The 15,792-nt window shown below is 46.5% G+C and overlaps 1 protein-coding gene across 6 annotated transcripts in view; it reads right to left on the bottom strand.

Annotated features, from left to right (window-relative positions):
• The window catches only part of UIMC1 (ubiquitin interaction motif containing 1), a 39,849-nt gene that overhangs the window by 19,981 nt on the left and 4,076 nt on the right, over positions 1-15,792 (bottom strand). For 5 of the 6 annotated variants that reach the window (XM_068206074.1, XM_068206076.1, XM_068206073.1 and 2 more), the window contains exons 2-5: positions 15,115-15,272; positions 7,069-7,156; positions 1,936-2,060; positions 433-1,590 (exon numbers count right to left, since the gene is read on the bottom strand). In XM_068206074.1, coding sequence (XP_068062175.1) covers positions 433-1,590; positions 1,936-2,060; positions 7,069-7,156; positions 15,115-15,264 — 1,521 coding nt within the window. In that variant the 5' untranslated portion in view covers positions 15,265-15,272. The remainder of the gene's footprint in view (positions 1-432; positions 1,591-1,935; positions 2,061-7,068; positions 7,157-15,114; positions 15,273-15,792) is intronic. The other variant, XM_068206075.1, reaches the window with a different exon arrangement.

Consider the following 15,792-nt stretch of genomic DNA (forward strand, 5'->3'; position numbering starts at 1 on the left):
GATAAGCATGGAGAGGCAAACAGGAAAGGCTACACCACAAGGACAAACCCACATCTCTGTCTGCAAAGAGAAACCCAGAGCTCCCCACATAGCCACAGGTTTATAAACCAGAGTTGGTGGTGGTCAGCATCACCTCTGTGTCCTCTGCCTTGACGCACTGCCAGGCTGTACCCTTCTGAGAAGGATCAGTGGGATGTGTCGGTCTCTGGAGCACTAATGATGACTGCCAGGCTGCTCAATGGCCCTTATCTTGTGAGAGCTGGGTGTCAGCCTGTACACTTCTTTCCACAGTAACCTGTGTGGCTGGGGGAGGAAGTCCCTAAATTTAAGAGGGGCATTAAATAGCAATGCCTGCTTTGCAGAAGGGACTGAACCGTAACATGGACAGAAGGGCATGGCTGCTCAACCTCTGCTCAGTGGCAAAGCTCTTACCTGGCAGTAGCTGGTGGTCGGTTCATCATCAGAAGTGGAGTTCTTCTCGTCTTCCATGCTGTGCCCTGGACTCTCTGCGTCCCTCCTCTTTGCAGGGTGGAGCCAGGTGATGTTTTCAGACTCCTGTCCCTCGGTGTCTCCATCTTCTGTACCATCAGCAACCCCATTCTCCCTGCTTATCTCCTCTCCATTCCCAAGCTCATTTTGGCTCAAGGAAGAACTGGGCACAACTGGGTTACCAAACTCCTTCTTATGCAACAGCTGTCTCTGAGCCTGCTTCAGGCTCTTCTGATAAACCTCCAGCTGACACAAGATGACTTTGGTGTACTGGTTGGGGTCCACCCCTTTGGGGCAGAAGGGGATGCCCCAATAATAGTGCACTGTGTCTCTTGGCTCCTCCTGTTTGTGCTTCTCCTCCACCACAGTCAGCATGCAAAGATCTGGGGTACTGCCAGACCCCTCATTCTGCTCTGCTTGCTCTGTGGAAACACAGACCTTGGCAGTGTGCCCAGGCTGTGAGCTGTGTTTGGTACCTGCTCCTCCACCACTCCTTCTGGGGCTGTCACACTGTTCTGTGGTCCTGCTCTTCCAGAGTGTGGCTGAGCTCCCAGCACCAGCTTCTCCCACAGAATGGCCAGTGCAGGGCAGGAGCTGCTCTTTTGGTTCGTGGCCTGCTGCTTCAGAAGAGCTGGAGGGGCTGGAGAACAGTCTCCGAGGTGCCAATCTCCAGGAGCCTCCTGAAGCCACCTTGCCAAAGGTGGGACTCAAAGACATGAAATCCTCTCCCAGAGTGCTGGGTAACATGTTACTTGAATCACTTTTTGCTGGTGAGGAAGACTTTTCACTTGACCTTGTCACTGGCTGGCCCTTCCCCGGAGACACGATTATGCTGGATACTAGTGAGCTTTCAACGATTTCCTGGCTTAACCTCCTCAACACTACCAAGGGGCTCCGGGCGACATCCATCTGTCCATTCCCATCAGCTCTGGAGTTCTGTGAGTGGGAGCTGCAGTCAGAGGGAGGGGTGTCAGGGCAGAACGCCAGGCCTCCCAGGATCTCTGAGCCTTCTTTCTCAGCAGGCTGGCTTTGGCCCTGTGAATCTGGTGCTTCCACTGACAGCTGAGGAGAAGCAGTCGACGAGTCTGAGGGCTGACAGCTCTGAAAAACAAAAGGTTCACTCTCCTACAGATGTGTTCTCTATCAGCACAGCACAAACAAGGGCTCCCCCAGCACGCTGGCAGCCATCACCTGGACTGCAGATCCCCCTATCCCAAATCAGAACTCCGTACCCCAAAACAGGGACATCTGAGGTTAGACTTCATGTCTCTCTCACAAGGTAGGAACAGTACAAAGCAACTACTCTGCAGCTGCTGTCATTCCAGTTTGTGCTGGGAATATCTATGCCCCCCAGTAAAACTTTCTTTTGTGCAGCGTGGTAAAACAAGCACAGACAGCAATGTTGCTAAAGTACCCTAGTGGGCCTCTTCACAGAAGTGCACTTACACTAAGGCTCTCAGCAATGGCCTTCCTCAAGAGCTCCTCCTCTTCCTCTTCCTGACAGTTCACTTGTCTAGCCTCTTGCTCACTCATTTTCAGGGCCAGTGCAAATTGTTCCTCTTCAGTCATCTCTACAGCAGAAGAAACAGGATAATGTCAAGTCACAGCTGCAGGTGTATGTAAACACTCAGTGAATATCCAGCATGTAGGGAGAAATGGGTGAGAGTCCCACCTTCCCAGGAGGAATGCAGAGAAAATCATCTAAACCTCAGCTGTCCTGGAAAGGTGTCAACAAAACTGGAGCAGGCAACACTAAATGAGAAAGGTAACTCAGGTCAGGAACTTCACCTCAGGTTTCTACAACAATCTAAGCTCCCATTCCCCAAGTATATTAACTGCAACATGACATTTTATTTGCCATCAAACAACACACACTGCAGCTGCAGAATGCACGTTCAAGAAGAGAGGAAAAGGACAGATCTCTAAAGTGTGCTCATTTTTGCATTGGATAGGCTCAGCAGCAAGGCAGGACAAACAACACATCTTTAAGACACTTTTTTACTAACCAAGTAGCACACCTCACTGTCTTCTGACACAGATACCTGCAATACCACAGGAGACCTATCCAAGAGAAAAAGAGCTACATGTTTTTCACCCCGAGCCTCAGGTGGAAAGCTCTGTGGAGGATAATGTTACTTGCTTGGTGGTATTATAGAGCATATTTCACATACATACATCCCCCTTCTGCTCACATCACCACTCCACTGCATCACTAAGTCAGTCATGCATGGGAAACAGGTTTCCTACAGTTGTAACTGCTATTTCAGCAGAAAATTTATTCCTGAAATATTCCTCGCTCCAATCAAACCAAAAGTCTAGACTGGCTATGTAGAAAGCAGTTAGTTACTTTGGAAAACACTTATTTACTTAGATTCAATCCAACACTTTCACTCTGCTTAAAATATACAATGCCTGCAGAATGGAGTGCAGCTCGAAAAACAACTCAACAGCACTCTCAGGAGCTGAAAAAATACATCTCACTCGAAACAAATTGACAGATTTCCTTCAGAACCCGCTCCCTCCTCCAGGCAGAATCCTGCACGCGCCATCTCATGCATGAACCGAAGGCTCGCGCTCTCCGACGGGCTACAACATCTTTAAGATGTGCCATTTGAACAGGGAGGCTGCCCAAGCACAAAACATGCCTCCACCGCAGCCGGCTCCGGAGACAGGCGTTTCCCTGGATAAAGATGCTTTCACAAGTTGCAGGCTCCCATTTTCTGTCCCATCCTCTCCCTACCAGCTGCCACCCAAACACAGCAGTGCAGCCGTGCTCTAGCCGTACCACAGCCTGTCCATGACAGCTCTGCTGCAACCAGGAGCATCCACAGAACAGAGCTTCTCTGCCCTTCCCCCAGCTCCTGGATGATGGCAGCCTCGTGCTCCCCCACCCAAGCAGGATCTGAAGCATTTTTGAACTGATTACCTTCAGATTCCTTTATGTGTCCTACTAAAACAGCACTTAGCTTCAGGTTGTTGGTTTGGGTGGAATGGGGGATAATTCCTTTGAAAATTAAGAAAGAGGTTGAAGGGAAAGCAGACTGCAATACTCTCAGGGCTCGTGGGGATCTTTTGTCCTTGGACAAAGTCACTCTAAGATGTTACAGCCAGGAGGGACCAGGGCAAAAAAAAAAAAAAAAAAAAAAAGCATTCTTTAATGGAAAGCACAGTCCGGTGTATGGAGAAAGCTCCCAGCCGCAAGAACAGCAGCTTTAAACAGCATGTCACAGAGTCAATTAGGTTGGAAAACACCACTGAGATTGAGTCCAACCTTTGACCAATCACCACCGTGTCATCCAGACCATAGCACTTAGTGCTACATACAGTCTTTTCTTTTCCCATAACACCAAACACCTTCCAAGCATTCAGAAAGTGTGTGCTGATTTGTTTTTCTGCTCAAACCATCACAGCAATCAGGCTAGATCCTGTAAACTCAGACATGTGCAGGAAAACTGGTGCACATGATCAGCACCCTGCAACACACGACTTTCCACGTGCTTCAACAGGGGCCTGAACATTTGCCAGTTCAGGCTATCAACATCCATGAAGCTTAATAAAAAGAAACATTTTTTGGCGAATTACTGCTGTACATTTTGTTTTCTTCTCCCTCCCTGGCACAGCAATTTCCCCTCTGGGGACAGGGAATGTGCCAGACAAATGCTGCCTCTGGCAAAGAAACCAGTGACAAACAAGATGCACTTAGTGCACGTTCCAGTTGAGTAGGTGCTCTGGAGATGGGGAAAACTCGAGTTTAAATCCACCTGGCATTACTGTGGGGAGAGCAAAGAGCAGCTCTGCTCGTGCCTTCCAGCAGACCTGACCTGCTTTAAGTGAAGCTGACGGGTATTTCATGCTCCAGGACTGATCACTTCTCAGCACCGTGCGTTTTATTAAACTTGATGCTGATTGCAGCCGTCATAATTTATGATGATTAGAAACCCGGAGCGCCGCGTTAGCCCCCGACCACTGTGTGCAAACAGAGCTGGGCAGAGAGCTCAGAGCGTGTGGTGGGGGCTCCACAGACCCCGGGAGAAACGATCCCTCTCCATCTGGACCGATGCTCAGCCCACACTCACCACTCGCCTGCCTTGCAGGAGCCCATTCCCGGGGGAAGCACCGGCACTGGGAACTCAGCATCTCACACTCCAAAATCCTCTCATCACAGGTCCATCCCAACGCGGCAGGAAATCCCAGTGCCCTTCTGGGGACCAGGGCATCCCAGAGACCCGCAGATGGGATGGAGGGGTCAGACAGAAACGTTTTTAAGATACAAAAAACGGCAGCCCTAAACAAATTAAACCATTTCAGAGCCTTTTTAAATGCTAATACGGCAATTTGCAGAGTGATTTATGTTCCATTTTGACATTTGCAAAGTGAATTAGATGCAAAACCCCACTAGTTGTAGTTATAACACTTACTAATAAGAGATTTACTCAAAAATAACAGAAATGCGGGATCTCAGTATTTTTACATATCCAAAGTGCAATTACAGTAAAAACATTCAAATGTGCTTTAAAGCACTGATTTCCTCTGGAAAAAGAGTGAGAATTCTTTAGGGTTTGTTATTTCCATTTATCCTGTCAGGATGAAACGTCACAGATATATTTTAGTTATGGCTCTAGGTTAAAATGAATAAAACCACAACAAAGCAAAAAAGGGAGGATACGCTTTATAAAGAGTGCCTGCCAATATCCGAAATTTTCCAGTTTTGAGGAGAAAGAACTTGCTCTACCCAGAAGCACCCAATCTTTACAAAAGACCAATTTGCCTCACAATTCAAAGAATTTATTTAAAGACACTGGGAAAAATAATTACTACTTCAAATCTTAATTTGCCTAAAAGCAAACACCAAAAGTCTAATTATAGCTTCCCACAAATGAGAACAGCCCCACCATCACACGTGCCTAAATAAGCCCCTGCTCTCCGACCGTGCGGCACCAGGCACCCCCAAACTCAGACGAGCACACTAAGCAACAAAAAAAGGCAGCTTTTGCCCCAGGAAAAGAAAAACTATTATTAATAATTTCAACATCTAGAAACAAAGCAGAACTCCTCCGTTATACAACATCTGGAGAGCCAGCCCTGTCTCCTGTGGATTTTCTGGAGCACACTGAACACCTTTTGCACAGCAGCAGCTCCTGAAACCCTACATGTTCAATGATGCAACGAGGACATCCAACTTCAGCAGATCTCTGCTCTTAACACCAGATGCTTGGTCACATTTTAGTGGCATCTCCAAGGGGGGTTTCAGCTTTAATTTGGTGCTCTGTTTCCTTTGGGAGAAAAAGAAGGATAAGGAAAAGAACTCTTTCCCCATCTCTGACTTTGCTATCTTACTTGTTCAACACAGACATGCACAGTGGGTTGCAAAGAGCTGGGCTGTTCTGTGCTATGGCCTTAGGCCTCTATTAAAAACAATTTAATTCACACAAGCCCTGTGAGGACTGACAAGCCCAACTGCTGCTGCTTGCAGAGCACTGGCGTGCTCCATTTTGTTCATTGATTGCTTTGGGTTTTGCAGGAGGCAACATATCTCCCATTTTAAAAAGTCCTGAATTTTATGTGCTGCATAGACCACTGACTCTCAGAGCACAGGAACACAAGTGGGGACCCTCTGGGGCCTGGCTGCTGTAACATGTGGGGCTGAACAGGGAGCAGAAGTGTGCTGGCCATGCTCAGTGGGCCCTTCTGCCTGTACATTAGAATATGAGCAGGAACATCCCAGCCTTTAGCATCTGTTCACAGACTTATTGTCCATGAATGCATTTTATCCCTTATTAAAGCTGTTGATTCTGGCCTCTCCACAACCTCCTGTGACACAAACTTCCAGGAGTTCACCCCATGCTGTGTGAAGCATTAGTGTCCTTCACCCGTTTTAAACCCGTCTATTTCTTGCTGTTTCCACTGATACACCCCAGGAGCTGGTAAACAACAGCTCTGTGCTCAGCTGAGGCATTGCCTTCCCGATGGGAACTTTGATCCCACCGTTCTCTCCTAACAAAGCAGCCCCAAGCTTTCCAGACTCTCCTCACCAGGCAGCTGTTCTACCCCTTCATCACTTGGGCTGCCCTTCTCTGGATGCACCACTGTGTCCTTGCTAAGCAGAGGCCAGAACTGCACACAGCACTTTGACAAGGGTGCACCAACACTTTAAGTAACAGCAAAATGACATCAACCAAATCCCTGGTTCTTAACACCCTCCCTTATGATGCCCAACATTGCTGGTGCTCTGGCAGCCCCCACACTGTGAGCTGATGATTTCAGAGAACTGTCAGCTGCGACTCAGATCCTTCCTGAGCAGCAGCTGTCGGGTCAGAGCATTGTGATGTTTCAGGGACAGACAGGAGCAGTTTGTGACTGACGGCGCTTTCACATCAGCCTCAGACAGTTTTGAACCTGGTGAGGTACCAACACCCTCACACACTTATTTTGGAAGTGCAAAATTTAGCCCTGTGAAGGGTCTTTTCTGCATCCCCAGCCATGTCACACCCTTTCTCTGCAAGGGAAATAATGTCTAACACAAACAGCAGAACCTGCTCAGCACCAGAAAACGTCCCCAGCCCCACAATCAAGACATACGTGCAATTTTTCTTTTAGCAGCAAACTTTGTTTGATCCAGCTGCTTTGTTCTCTTCTTTTGCAAGCCACTCTCTTCCTTTGACTCCTGCTGCAATGGAAAAGAACATGGTGAGTGCATGCAATATGTAAGAAATACTACCAGCCCCCTCCCCCCAACTACTCAGGCACAAACACTGGTTCAAGAACAAGCATCTATTTGTGTGAAATTTGAATTTCAAACGTAATTCAAACACATTCTGTAACTATTAAAAGCTGTGTGATAAGCATAACGAGCAAAAAGAGTTACAGACTGACATAAACAGAGAAGTAGGAGAGACAATAGACTTCATGCCAGTCACCACCATGCACTGCACCTGCTACTCATGATTTCAGAGGGAATTTGTTTGGCCTTGCTAAAACACTGATATTTGTAAGCACTCAAAAGAGAAAAACAGAACCTTTTTATAACTGAGCATCACACACCTGCGAGCCAGGACTGTTTCCTGCCCTGCAGCTTCTAGTACTATGCCCAGGCAATTTCAGGTGATCCAAACTAGAATCCCTAGCCATTTTTGGCGACCCACACCAATGCACCCCGAGGGCAGGAGGGCCAGCTGTACTTCCCCCTCATGCTATTCTCTCATTGTATTCACAGAATCAGAGAATGTTTTGAGTTGGAAAAGACTTTAAAGATCATCTCATTTCAACTCTGCCATGGGCAAGGACACCTTCCACGAGATCAGGGTGCTCAGAGCCCCATCCAACCTGACCTTGAACACTTTGAGGGGCATCTATAATTTCTACAGCCAGTATTGCCAAAAGTATTTCATTTTTGAAACTTGAATACTTGATAAACTTGCTGTCTCAAGGCTCCCTGGAACAATACTCCCACTAACAACTGAAATGTGTGCTGCTTTAAGCACAAGGACTGCAGCACAAATGGGCACAGGCTTAAATGACACAAATTTCTGCAAGTTGCTGTCCTAACGGCTTAGGCGAGGGCACACACATTACCCAAGGCTGGCACTGGACCCCTTCCAATTTGTCTCTCTAAATCAGGTAGGATTAGAATCAAATCCAGTGTTTCAGGCAGAGACCCATGCCTGGCCAGGATGGGCTTTGCACTGCTCCCTCTGCAGCTACATTGAGTTTTGCTGCCCACAAAACACATGTGCCTCATTCCACCTCCTGTGGCAAGAGGAGGGTTCAAGGAGGGGGTACATGGCTTGGGCTACTTTAACACAAACAGATACAGTGATTATTTTCAAGTGTCATGCATTTCTTTTGTCCTTTGCCCATGTTCCTGAACCTGTGAAGTCCTTCAGACTGCTGAGTTTTGTTGAAGACATCTCTGGTTTTAGTGTTATCTGTAGACTTTATTAATCTATGTACACCACTTGCTCCCTCTTACAGATCATTAATGAGGATGTTAAAAGACACACAGACCTAATATTGATCCTCTTGGCCTCAGCTTTACATCTCCCTCAGATGAGCCTCTCCTTTGTTCATCAGCAGCTCTTACTGACAGTCTTTTAGCAGGATTCCAATCCAAGAATGTTGCTATCTAGACCAAATTAAATTATTTATCCAACTAAGATTTTGCAAGACATACTATTAGGTGGTTTCCTGAAACCTTAATACATTACAGCTTTTACATGCCCTAAACCATTCCTCACTTCCACTGACTTAAGAATCACCTCACAACACAGCAGCAATCATGCTTGGCAAGTCCACACACACTCATGCTTGTGCTTAAGGGTTTTTTCTGTGAGTGATTCCTTCTCTTCCCCACGCAGACTGATTTAGATACCCCCTTTCCACGATCTGCTACTGTGTCCCCAAAAGGCTGTTTCACATCCAGAGTTTCTCTTCCTTGGAGATGGATCCCAAGCTGCTGCTCAGGAGGTGAAATCCTCTCTCTTCCAGGGCCCTGGCATAGTGCCCCTCTCCACAATTTTCCATAAACCATGGGATCTCCCACCCCAAACTGCCCTGCCTTGGTCTGCAGCAACAGCCCCATGCTGACCTCAAGGGCTGCTCACACCTCAGGGGACAGGGAACAGTCCATGGGATTGCACCAGGATTATATGCTAGAGGAGGTTCAGCAATAGCTCTCCTGCCCTCCCCCAAAACCCTGCCTAACAATGCTAAACCCAGCCCAGCTTAAAACAGGGGAAATTTAATCCTAACAGGCTCTGTAAATCCCCAGCTCTTCTCTCTAGGTATCAATCTTCCCTTCATCACTCCTGCACTTGCTGGAAGGTCAACCCTGACACTCTCATCTGCAGCTCTCTTCCAGGGCACGGATGTGATTTATGAGCACACCAAACTTTCCACGGCTCTGAGTGCCTGCTCTGTGCACAGAGACACACTTACAACACACACCGCGGGACAACGTGGGGCTCAAACACCTCCAGGGCTTCCAAGAGGAACAGAGTGCCCGGCGCCAGACGCGCTGCCCGGATCCACGGCACAGCCGAGTACGTGCCTTAGTTCCTCGTGCTGGTCCTGAAGCATCCCGACATTTACATCAGTGGCAGGAGCAAAATTATTGCAGGACACGTGTTGTACAAAGCTCATACATTCGAGAAAGATGTTTAAATTGCTCAGCAGTGTTCTACTGAACAGCCACGGTACAGTGAACCGCTGAAGCAAATCCAATTAATCCTGATGGGCCAAAATACATACACACATCTCAATTCAAGAATTCTTAAATCTTCTTTATTTTTAAACCCAGAAAATAAAGCATACCTTTTAATTAGGATTTATGGCTGTTTGTACCTCTGCTGGGAGAGAGCCCCGCAGGCCCCAGAGTGCTCTGCATAAATGCAGGCAAGGATGGTAGAAACAGAAGGGGCCAAGAAAATTCAGAGAAGACAACAGGGCTTGCTCCTCCTGACCCAACCTTTTAATGCTCATCTATCTACAAGGATAATAGGAACTCAAGGGGCCTCTCAACCAACTGCCTTTCTAATAAGATCACTAGTCCAAAAATAATCTTAATCAATTAAAATATTCCCAAACTGCAGCCAATACTCTTAGTTACAAGGTCATCTCCAACACACATATCTTCTAAGGGAAACTAATTATTATAGTGGAGGCAAGGTAGGAACTGCACACCTCTGCTCAGTGCCAGCCAGGAGAGCATCCTTCCTCCTTTGCTGTCAATTCAAGGCATAATGGCCAGAAGGAACCCAAATTCTCTTTCTGTGTGTCAGGCTCTGCACTTTAATTTATGATGCTCTCTTATGAGCAATTTCACTGTCAGCATTGTACACAGATGAAGAAATAGACAGGTTTCCAAAGTCTTCCACACATTTAATGGAAGGCAGCCACTATTCTTCCCTGTTTTTGTAACCTGCTTGGTTTCACCAGACAGCAGGAAATCAAATTCCCATTTTAAAAATGCTTTTGCACATACTTAAGAGAACCTGAATCTGCCAGCAGAAAAAGATACAGCTCCACTAATTTCATTTCTAAAAGCCCATAAATGGAAGCCAGTAGCCAGCATCCCACATCCTGCTCCCTCAAATCCACATGATAAACCACAGAAATCAGCTTCTCCTGACTCAGGGAAGAAAAGGCTACAGCAAAATATCTCCACCCCTAACAGTGCAGACTGCAAAGTCAAAAGGTCTGGGTAATTTTACTGCTCAACAGCAGTTGGGACCATCTAACAATAGGGCACAGCCAAACAGCACACATCCTGCATAGGAAATATGCAGATGAAAACCAGACTAATTTATTTTTAAAAGCCAATTAGATGTTGGAATTACCATGTTTGGCTCTTGCCAAGGCTGCTGCTGAAATTAATATCACACCCTACTTTATTAGTCTCTGACTTCAGTTCAGAATCTGTTTCAGCTTTGCTCTTTCAGCTCATTAGAACAAACCTGCTGGAAGTGGAGATGAACAACAAGACACAATGGGGCTCATGCCAGGATATGCAGTTCCTGACACAGGGAGGGGGGACTGTGTAGGAAAAAGGGCTTTTGCTGGGCTGTGAGGAGCCTGGATTCAGATCAATCTGATTTTCAACAAGTGAGCTCAGCAGAGCCATGAAGCCTCCTCCAGAACCAACTCACATTGCACTCTCCTCTGGGAGATGGAGGCACTGGGTCCCTTGGCACCAGCAGAGCCCATGGAGACAGCAGGGCACTGCAGCAATACTCCCTTGCGGCTCTGCTTCGCTCTGATGGTCAGTGCTGTGAGGTGGTGTCCTGGGATTAAGTTATTTTTATTCCTAGTAGCTGGTGCAGTGCTGTTTTGGATTTAGTACAAGAATAATGTTGATGGCACACCAATGGTTTAGCTGGTGCCAAGCAGTGCTTACTCTAAATCAAGGACTTTTCAGTTTCCTGTGCTCTGACAGTGAGCAGGTGCACAAGGAGCTGGGGGAACTGGGCAAAGGGATATTCCACAGCACAGAACTCATGCCCAGAGTATAAACGGGGGGAACTGGCTGGGAGACACTGATTGCTGCTCAGGGACTGGATGGGCATTGGTCAGTGAGAGGTGAGCAACTGCATGGTGGCACTGGTTTCTCTTGGGTTTTACTCATAGAATCATGGAAAGGTTTGGGTTAGAAGGGACCTTAAAGCTTTTTCTCATTCCAACCCTCCTGTCCTGGGCACTTCCTACAAGACCAGGTTGCCCACTGCCTGGCCTTGAACACTGCCAGGGATGAGGCATCCACAGCCTCTCTGGGCATCCTGTTCTAGTGCTGCACAACCCTCACTGTAAAGAATTTCTTCCATATATCTAACCTCAATTTCTCCCTTTTCAGTTTGAACCCATCCCTCCTCGTCCTATCACTACAGTTCCTGATGAAAAGCAGTTCCTCTCTCCCTTCTTTTCATTACAATTATTCTTGATATTATCATTAGGATTATTAATAGTATTATTATATTTTATCTTGTTTCAATTATTAAGCTGTTCTTATCTCAACCCACGAGATTTACTTTTTTTCCCCACAATTCTCTTCCTTACCATGGGGTGGGAATGAGCAAGCAGCTGCCTGCTACTTAGCTGCTGGATGGGATTCAACTATGACAGGTGGGCACCGCCATCGTGGCTGTGACGTTTCCAGTGCCATCTTCTCCACAGCAAGATGTCCCTCAGGCCATGCCTAGTCCTGAGGTGAGTGTCCACTGCCACAGACCATGGAAACAGGATAGGGCAGTGGCTGGCTATTAGCCAATGCCTAAACACACCTCCCTCTGCACCACAGCCAAGATCTGATCTGAACATCAACACATGCTGCTGATTACCCTGACTGCGAGCATCTCCAAACACAGGAACACTCAGGCAAAGGGACGTTCCACACTGAAGGGAAGACAGGCCATGCAGAAATAGATGGCACCATCACCCTCGAGTCTTATCATATGTTCCCCGAGGGCTGGCAGAGCTGATGGATCTGGCAGAAAGAGCTTGTGAGACTTGATGCCAACGTTATAAATGGAGGCAGGTATTCTCATAGCTCCCAAAGGATCTTTCCAGGCAGAAGACCCTTCCAAAAGGTCCCAGACCAGATCAGCAGCATGTGAGGATCAACTGCACTAAAGGCTGCAGATCAGTCTAATAGGTCAGCACAACTTTTGAGCTGTGCTCAGAACTCATGATTGGCCAGGCCCTGTGCTGAGGAACAATCATCTTGAAGACATGGCTTCAGGGGTCAAACCAACAGCCCAATGCAAGCATGAGGTTCAGGAGACCAGGAATTGTCATGCTCAGAGAGAGCATTGTTGGGCACTACTTGAAATACTGTGTATTTGTGAATGAACATCCATCTTCTGGCACAGGCAACCAATTCCCTGTGGGATTAAACAGCCAAGGGAGATGGGAACCACTCTACTCATTCGGCATGTCTGCATTTTCAGAGACACAGTCTGCACAAAGAAGGTCATCTCCTCTGGTTTCCACAGAGCCAAAGAGAATGTTCTTATTTTGTCTGACCCTTTCCAAAAAAAGAAAAGTGTTCCCCGAATCCAGGATTATATATAGCAGAGATCAGAAAGCCTCACGTCCAGAAAACTTTTTTCTGATGCAGCTCTGCAGATGCCACAGCATAGACATGAGCAAAGAAAGGGAACTTGGCAAAAAAACATGGATGAGCTTGATAATCCAGCGTGACTGAAAAATTCCTGGGAGAGGCAGTCTGCCAAAGATCATCAAAAGTGAGAAGCTGGAGGCTTTCCAGGTGCAGCTGCTACAAGATCTGCTGGTCTGGAAGCAGAACTAGGGACTTGTTCTATAGATACCTGCCAAGAGACTGCCAAGGAAGAAAGCCATTGAATCAATGATGCCCAAATTGTCCTTGTAGCTTTTGATTCATAAGGAACCATGTCCTAACAGATGCAAGATTAATTGAGAATATATTGTTCTCTAAAATTGCTATTGATCTGAGCTTCCCACACCCCTTTTTGAACACACAACAAGGTCTTACCAGTGCAAGAACAACAGTTACAACGTCCAAAACTGAAATTCAACTTGATGTACACAGAAGAGCTGAGACAGTTACAGAAGGCAGACAGTTTGTTGTTTTTTTTTGAGATCCCAAGTAAATCAGTTCTGCGTTTGATTTTGCAGAAAACAACACGACAAGAGACTGTGACACTGGATCTGGAAGCTGATGACTCACAGAAAGACTGAACTGAATAAATCCACTCATTCAACTGACTGAACTGTTGTCACTTAAACAGAACCTAATTGGCTCTTTAACGGCCTCTCTGAGCATATCCTTTTCTGTAATATGACCGATTATGCCATCAGAATTTATTGTTTATAGACAAACTTACAGAACAGTGAGGGAGCCTAACCTTTTTATAGATGTGTTTTAAGAGACGTTTGTTTCCTCTTTTTCAGATACGTGCACATTGAGATGAATAATTGCAGACAATAACAGGTCCTGATCTTTTATGTACTGCAGCAGCTCTTATAGCTGCTGATTTCTTTTTTCCTTATAGGTTTCACAATAAAGGCCAGTGATGCAGCAGACATCTGAAGTTAACTTCGCATATTGCAGAGCTAAGGGTTTAACCCCACTGAACTATTACTGCCATATGTTCCATTTCTTTCAGGGAATTTCCCAATGGGAAAGAACTCAGACAATGTGAAGAAAAAACATCCAATATCGTTTGCCCTACAGCTTCTTACTGTTTATTTCTAGTGATTTTCTCCTCTTCACATGATAATCGTCTTATTGGAGAGCAGCACACTGCAGATGTGGGAGCAAAAGGGACCTGATTTAAGATCTACAGCTTGAGAGTGAACTGAAATGCTTTTGAAAACGGTGGAATTACAAAAAGCAGCTTAGGATCCCCAATCACCAGCAGGACAGAGCAAAGCCGTAAGAGCCGCACATAAAAACACCTGATTGTAATAACTTCCTCTCGTGTACCTTGCTCAGTCAGGCACAGGTTCTGAGGGCTCTGGGTTTCCCCCAGGCAGGAGTTCCCGTGCTCACGCCATCGCCGTGTAACCAACACAGACATTTCAATCTCGAGGGTAATGCTGATGTGCATAAGCTGACGCTGGGGATCAGGGATCTGAGCCTTGATGCCTTAGCCAGGCACTCCCATACCACATTCACCTTTACACCCTTTGGAGCTGGGTTACAGACTCAGGCTCCTGTAATTCAGAATCAGTTTACCAGACATTGCCTGTTTCTGAGCTACTCACAAGCCTGAGTTCTGAATCATTTTCTTATCTATTTGCACATAATACAGAATCATGTTGCTAAGGTTTAGCTGGAAATCAATCAAATAAAAATTATAAAAAAAAAAGATTTGTAAAGGGATTGAGGAAAGGTTACTTTTAAATTACATTTCAGATTCAGTTCTGAGAGGATTTGGTTATCAAATCCCAGACTCATAACTCACCCTCACAGAGCACACCATTCATTTCCTAGTCAAATAGGATTTGATTCATCTCATATGTAAGAAAAGGAATGGCACAAGACCCTCTGTGCAAAGCCTGACCCCAGCACGACAGCAAGGGCTGCTCTAGCACTGTCCTGCAGCAGCAGGGCCCAGCCCAGGCTCTGGGTACCCCAAACCCATCACTGACCTCTCCATCGCTGTCGGATATAACAATAAATGCATCCACAAAACTGCGCTTCTTCTTGGCATTGGCTGGGTTCCTCTTCTCTTCCTCCTCTTCCTCCGCATCCTGACCTCGAGACTCCAGGCCTTCTGCAGGCTTCTTCCTCCTCGGCATCCTTCACTCTGAAACAGAGGGAAAGATTAAAAGCCATTTGTTTCCTTCTGATTTAGATTTCCCCTAACAGTTTTTTGGTTTTTTTTTTGCTATTTTTAGGCAAAATACCCCAGGCACTGAAACCTTATTACAAAGCGTGGTGGATTTAGTGTTACTGGGAGCCACATGCACCAGTCACCACTCATCTAGTTAAGAACACTTTATTACAGCTGATTGCTAAAAAGGGGTTTCAGGGGAACAGCAACACAGACCGAAGCCACTCTGAATGCCTTGCTCCAAAACAATGAGGCTTTCCTCTAAAAGCCCATCAGCAAACTCCTCCACAGCATCACTTCACAGCGGGTCTCCCACCCTCCAACACAAGCTCCCCTCCTCAGCCCTACACCTTGACCAAAACAAACCAGGCTGTGGCAGTGGATCAAGCTGACATTTGCACACCAGACCAAGAAGCCACCACAGCACAGCCCTTTGTCAGCTTTTGTATTCGACAAAACCAGGGGGAAAGGCATTGTGCGATCAACGATGCTG

Source organism: Anomalospiza imberbis, chromosome 15 (genome assembly GCF_031753505.1).
Source record: "Anomalospiza imberbis isolate Cuckoo-Finch-1a 21T00152 chromosome 15, ASM3175350v1, whole genome shotgun sequence".
Lineage (NCBI taxonomy): Eukaryota > Metazoa > Chordata > Aves > Passeriformes > Viduidae > Anomalospiza > Anomalospiza imberbis.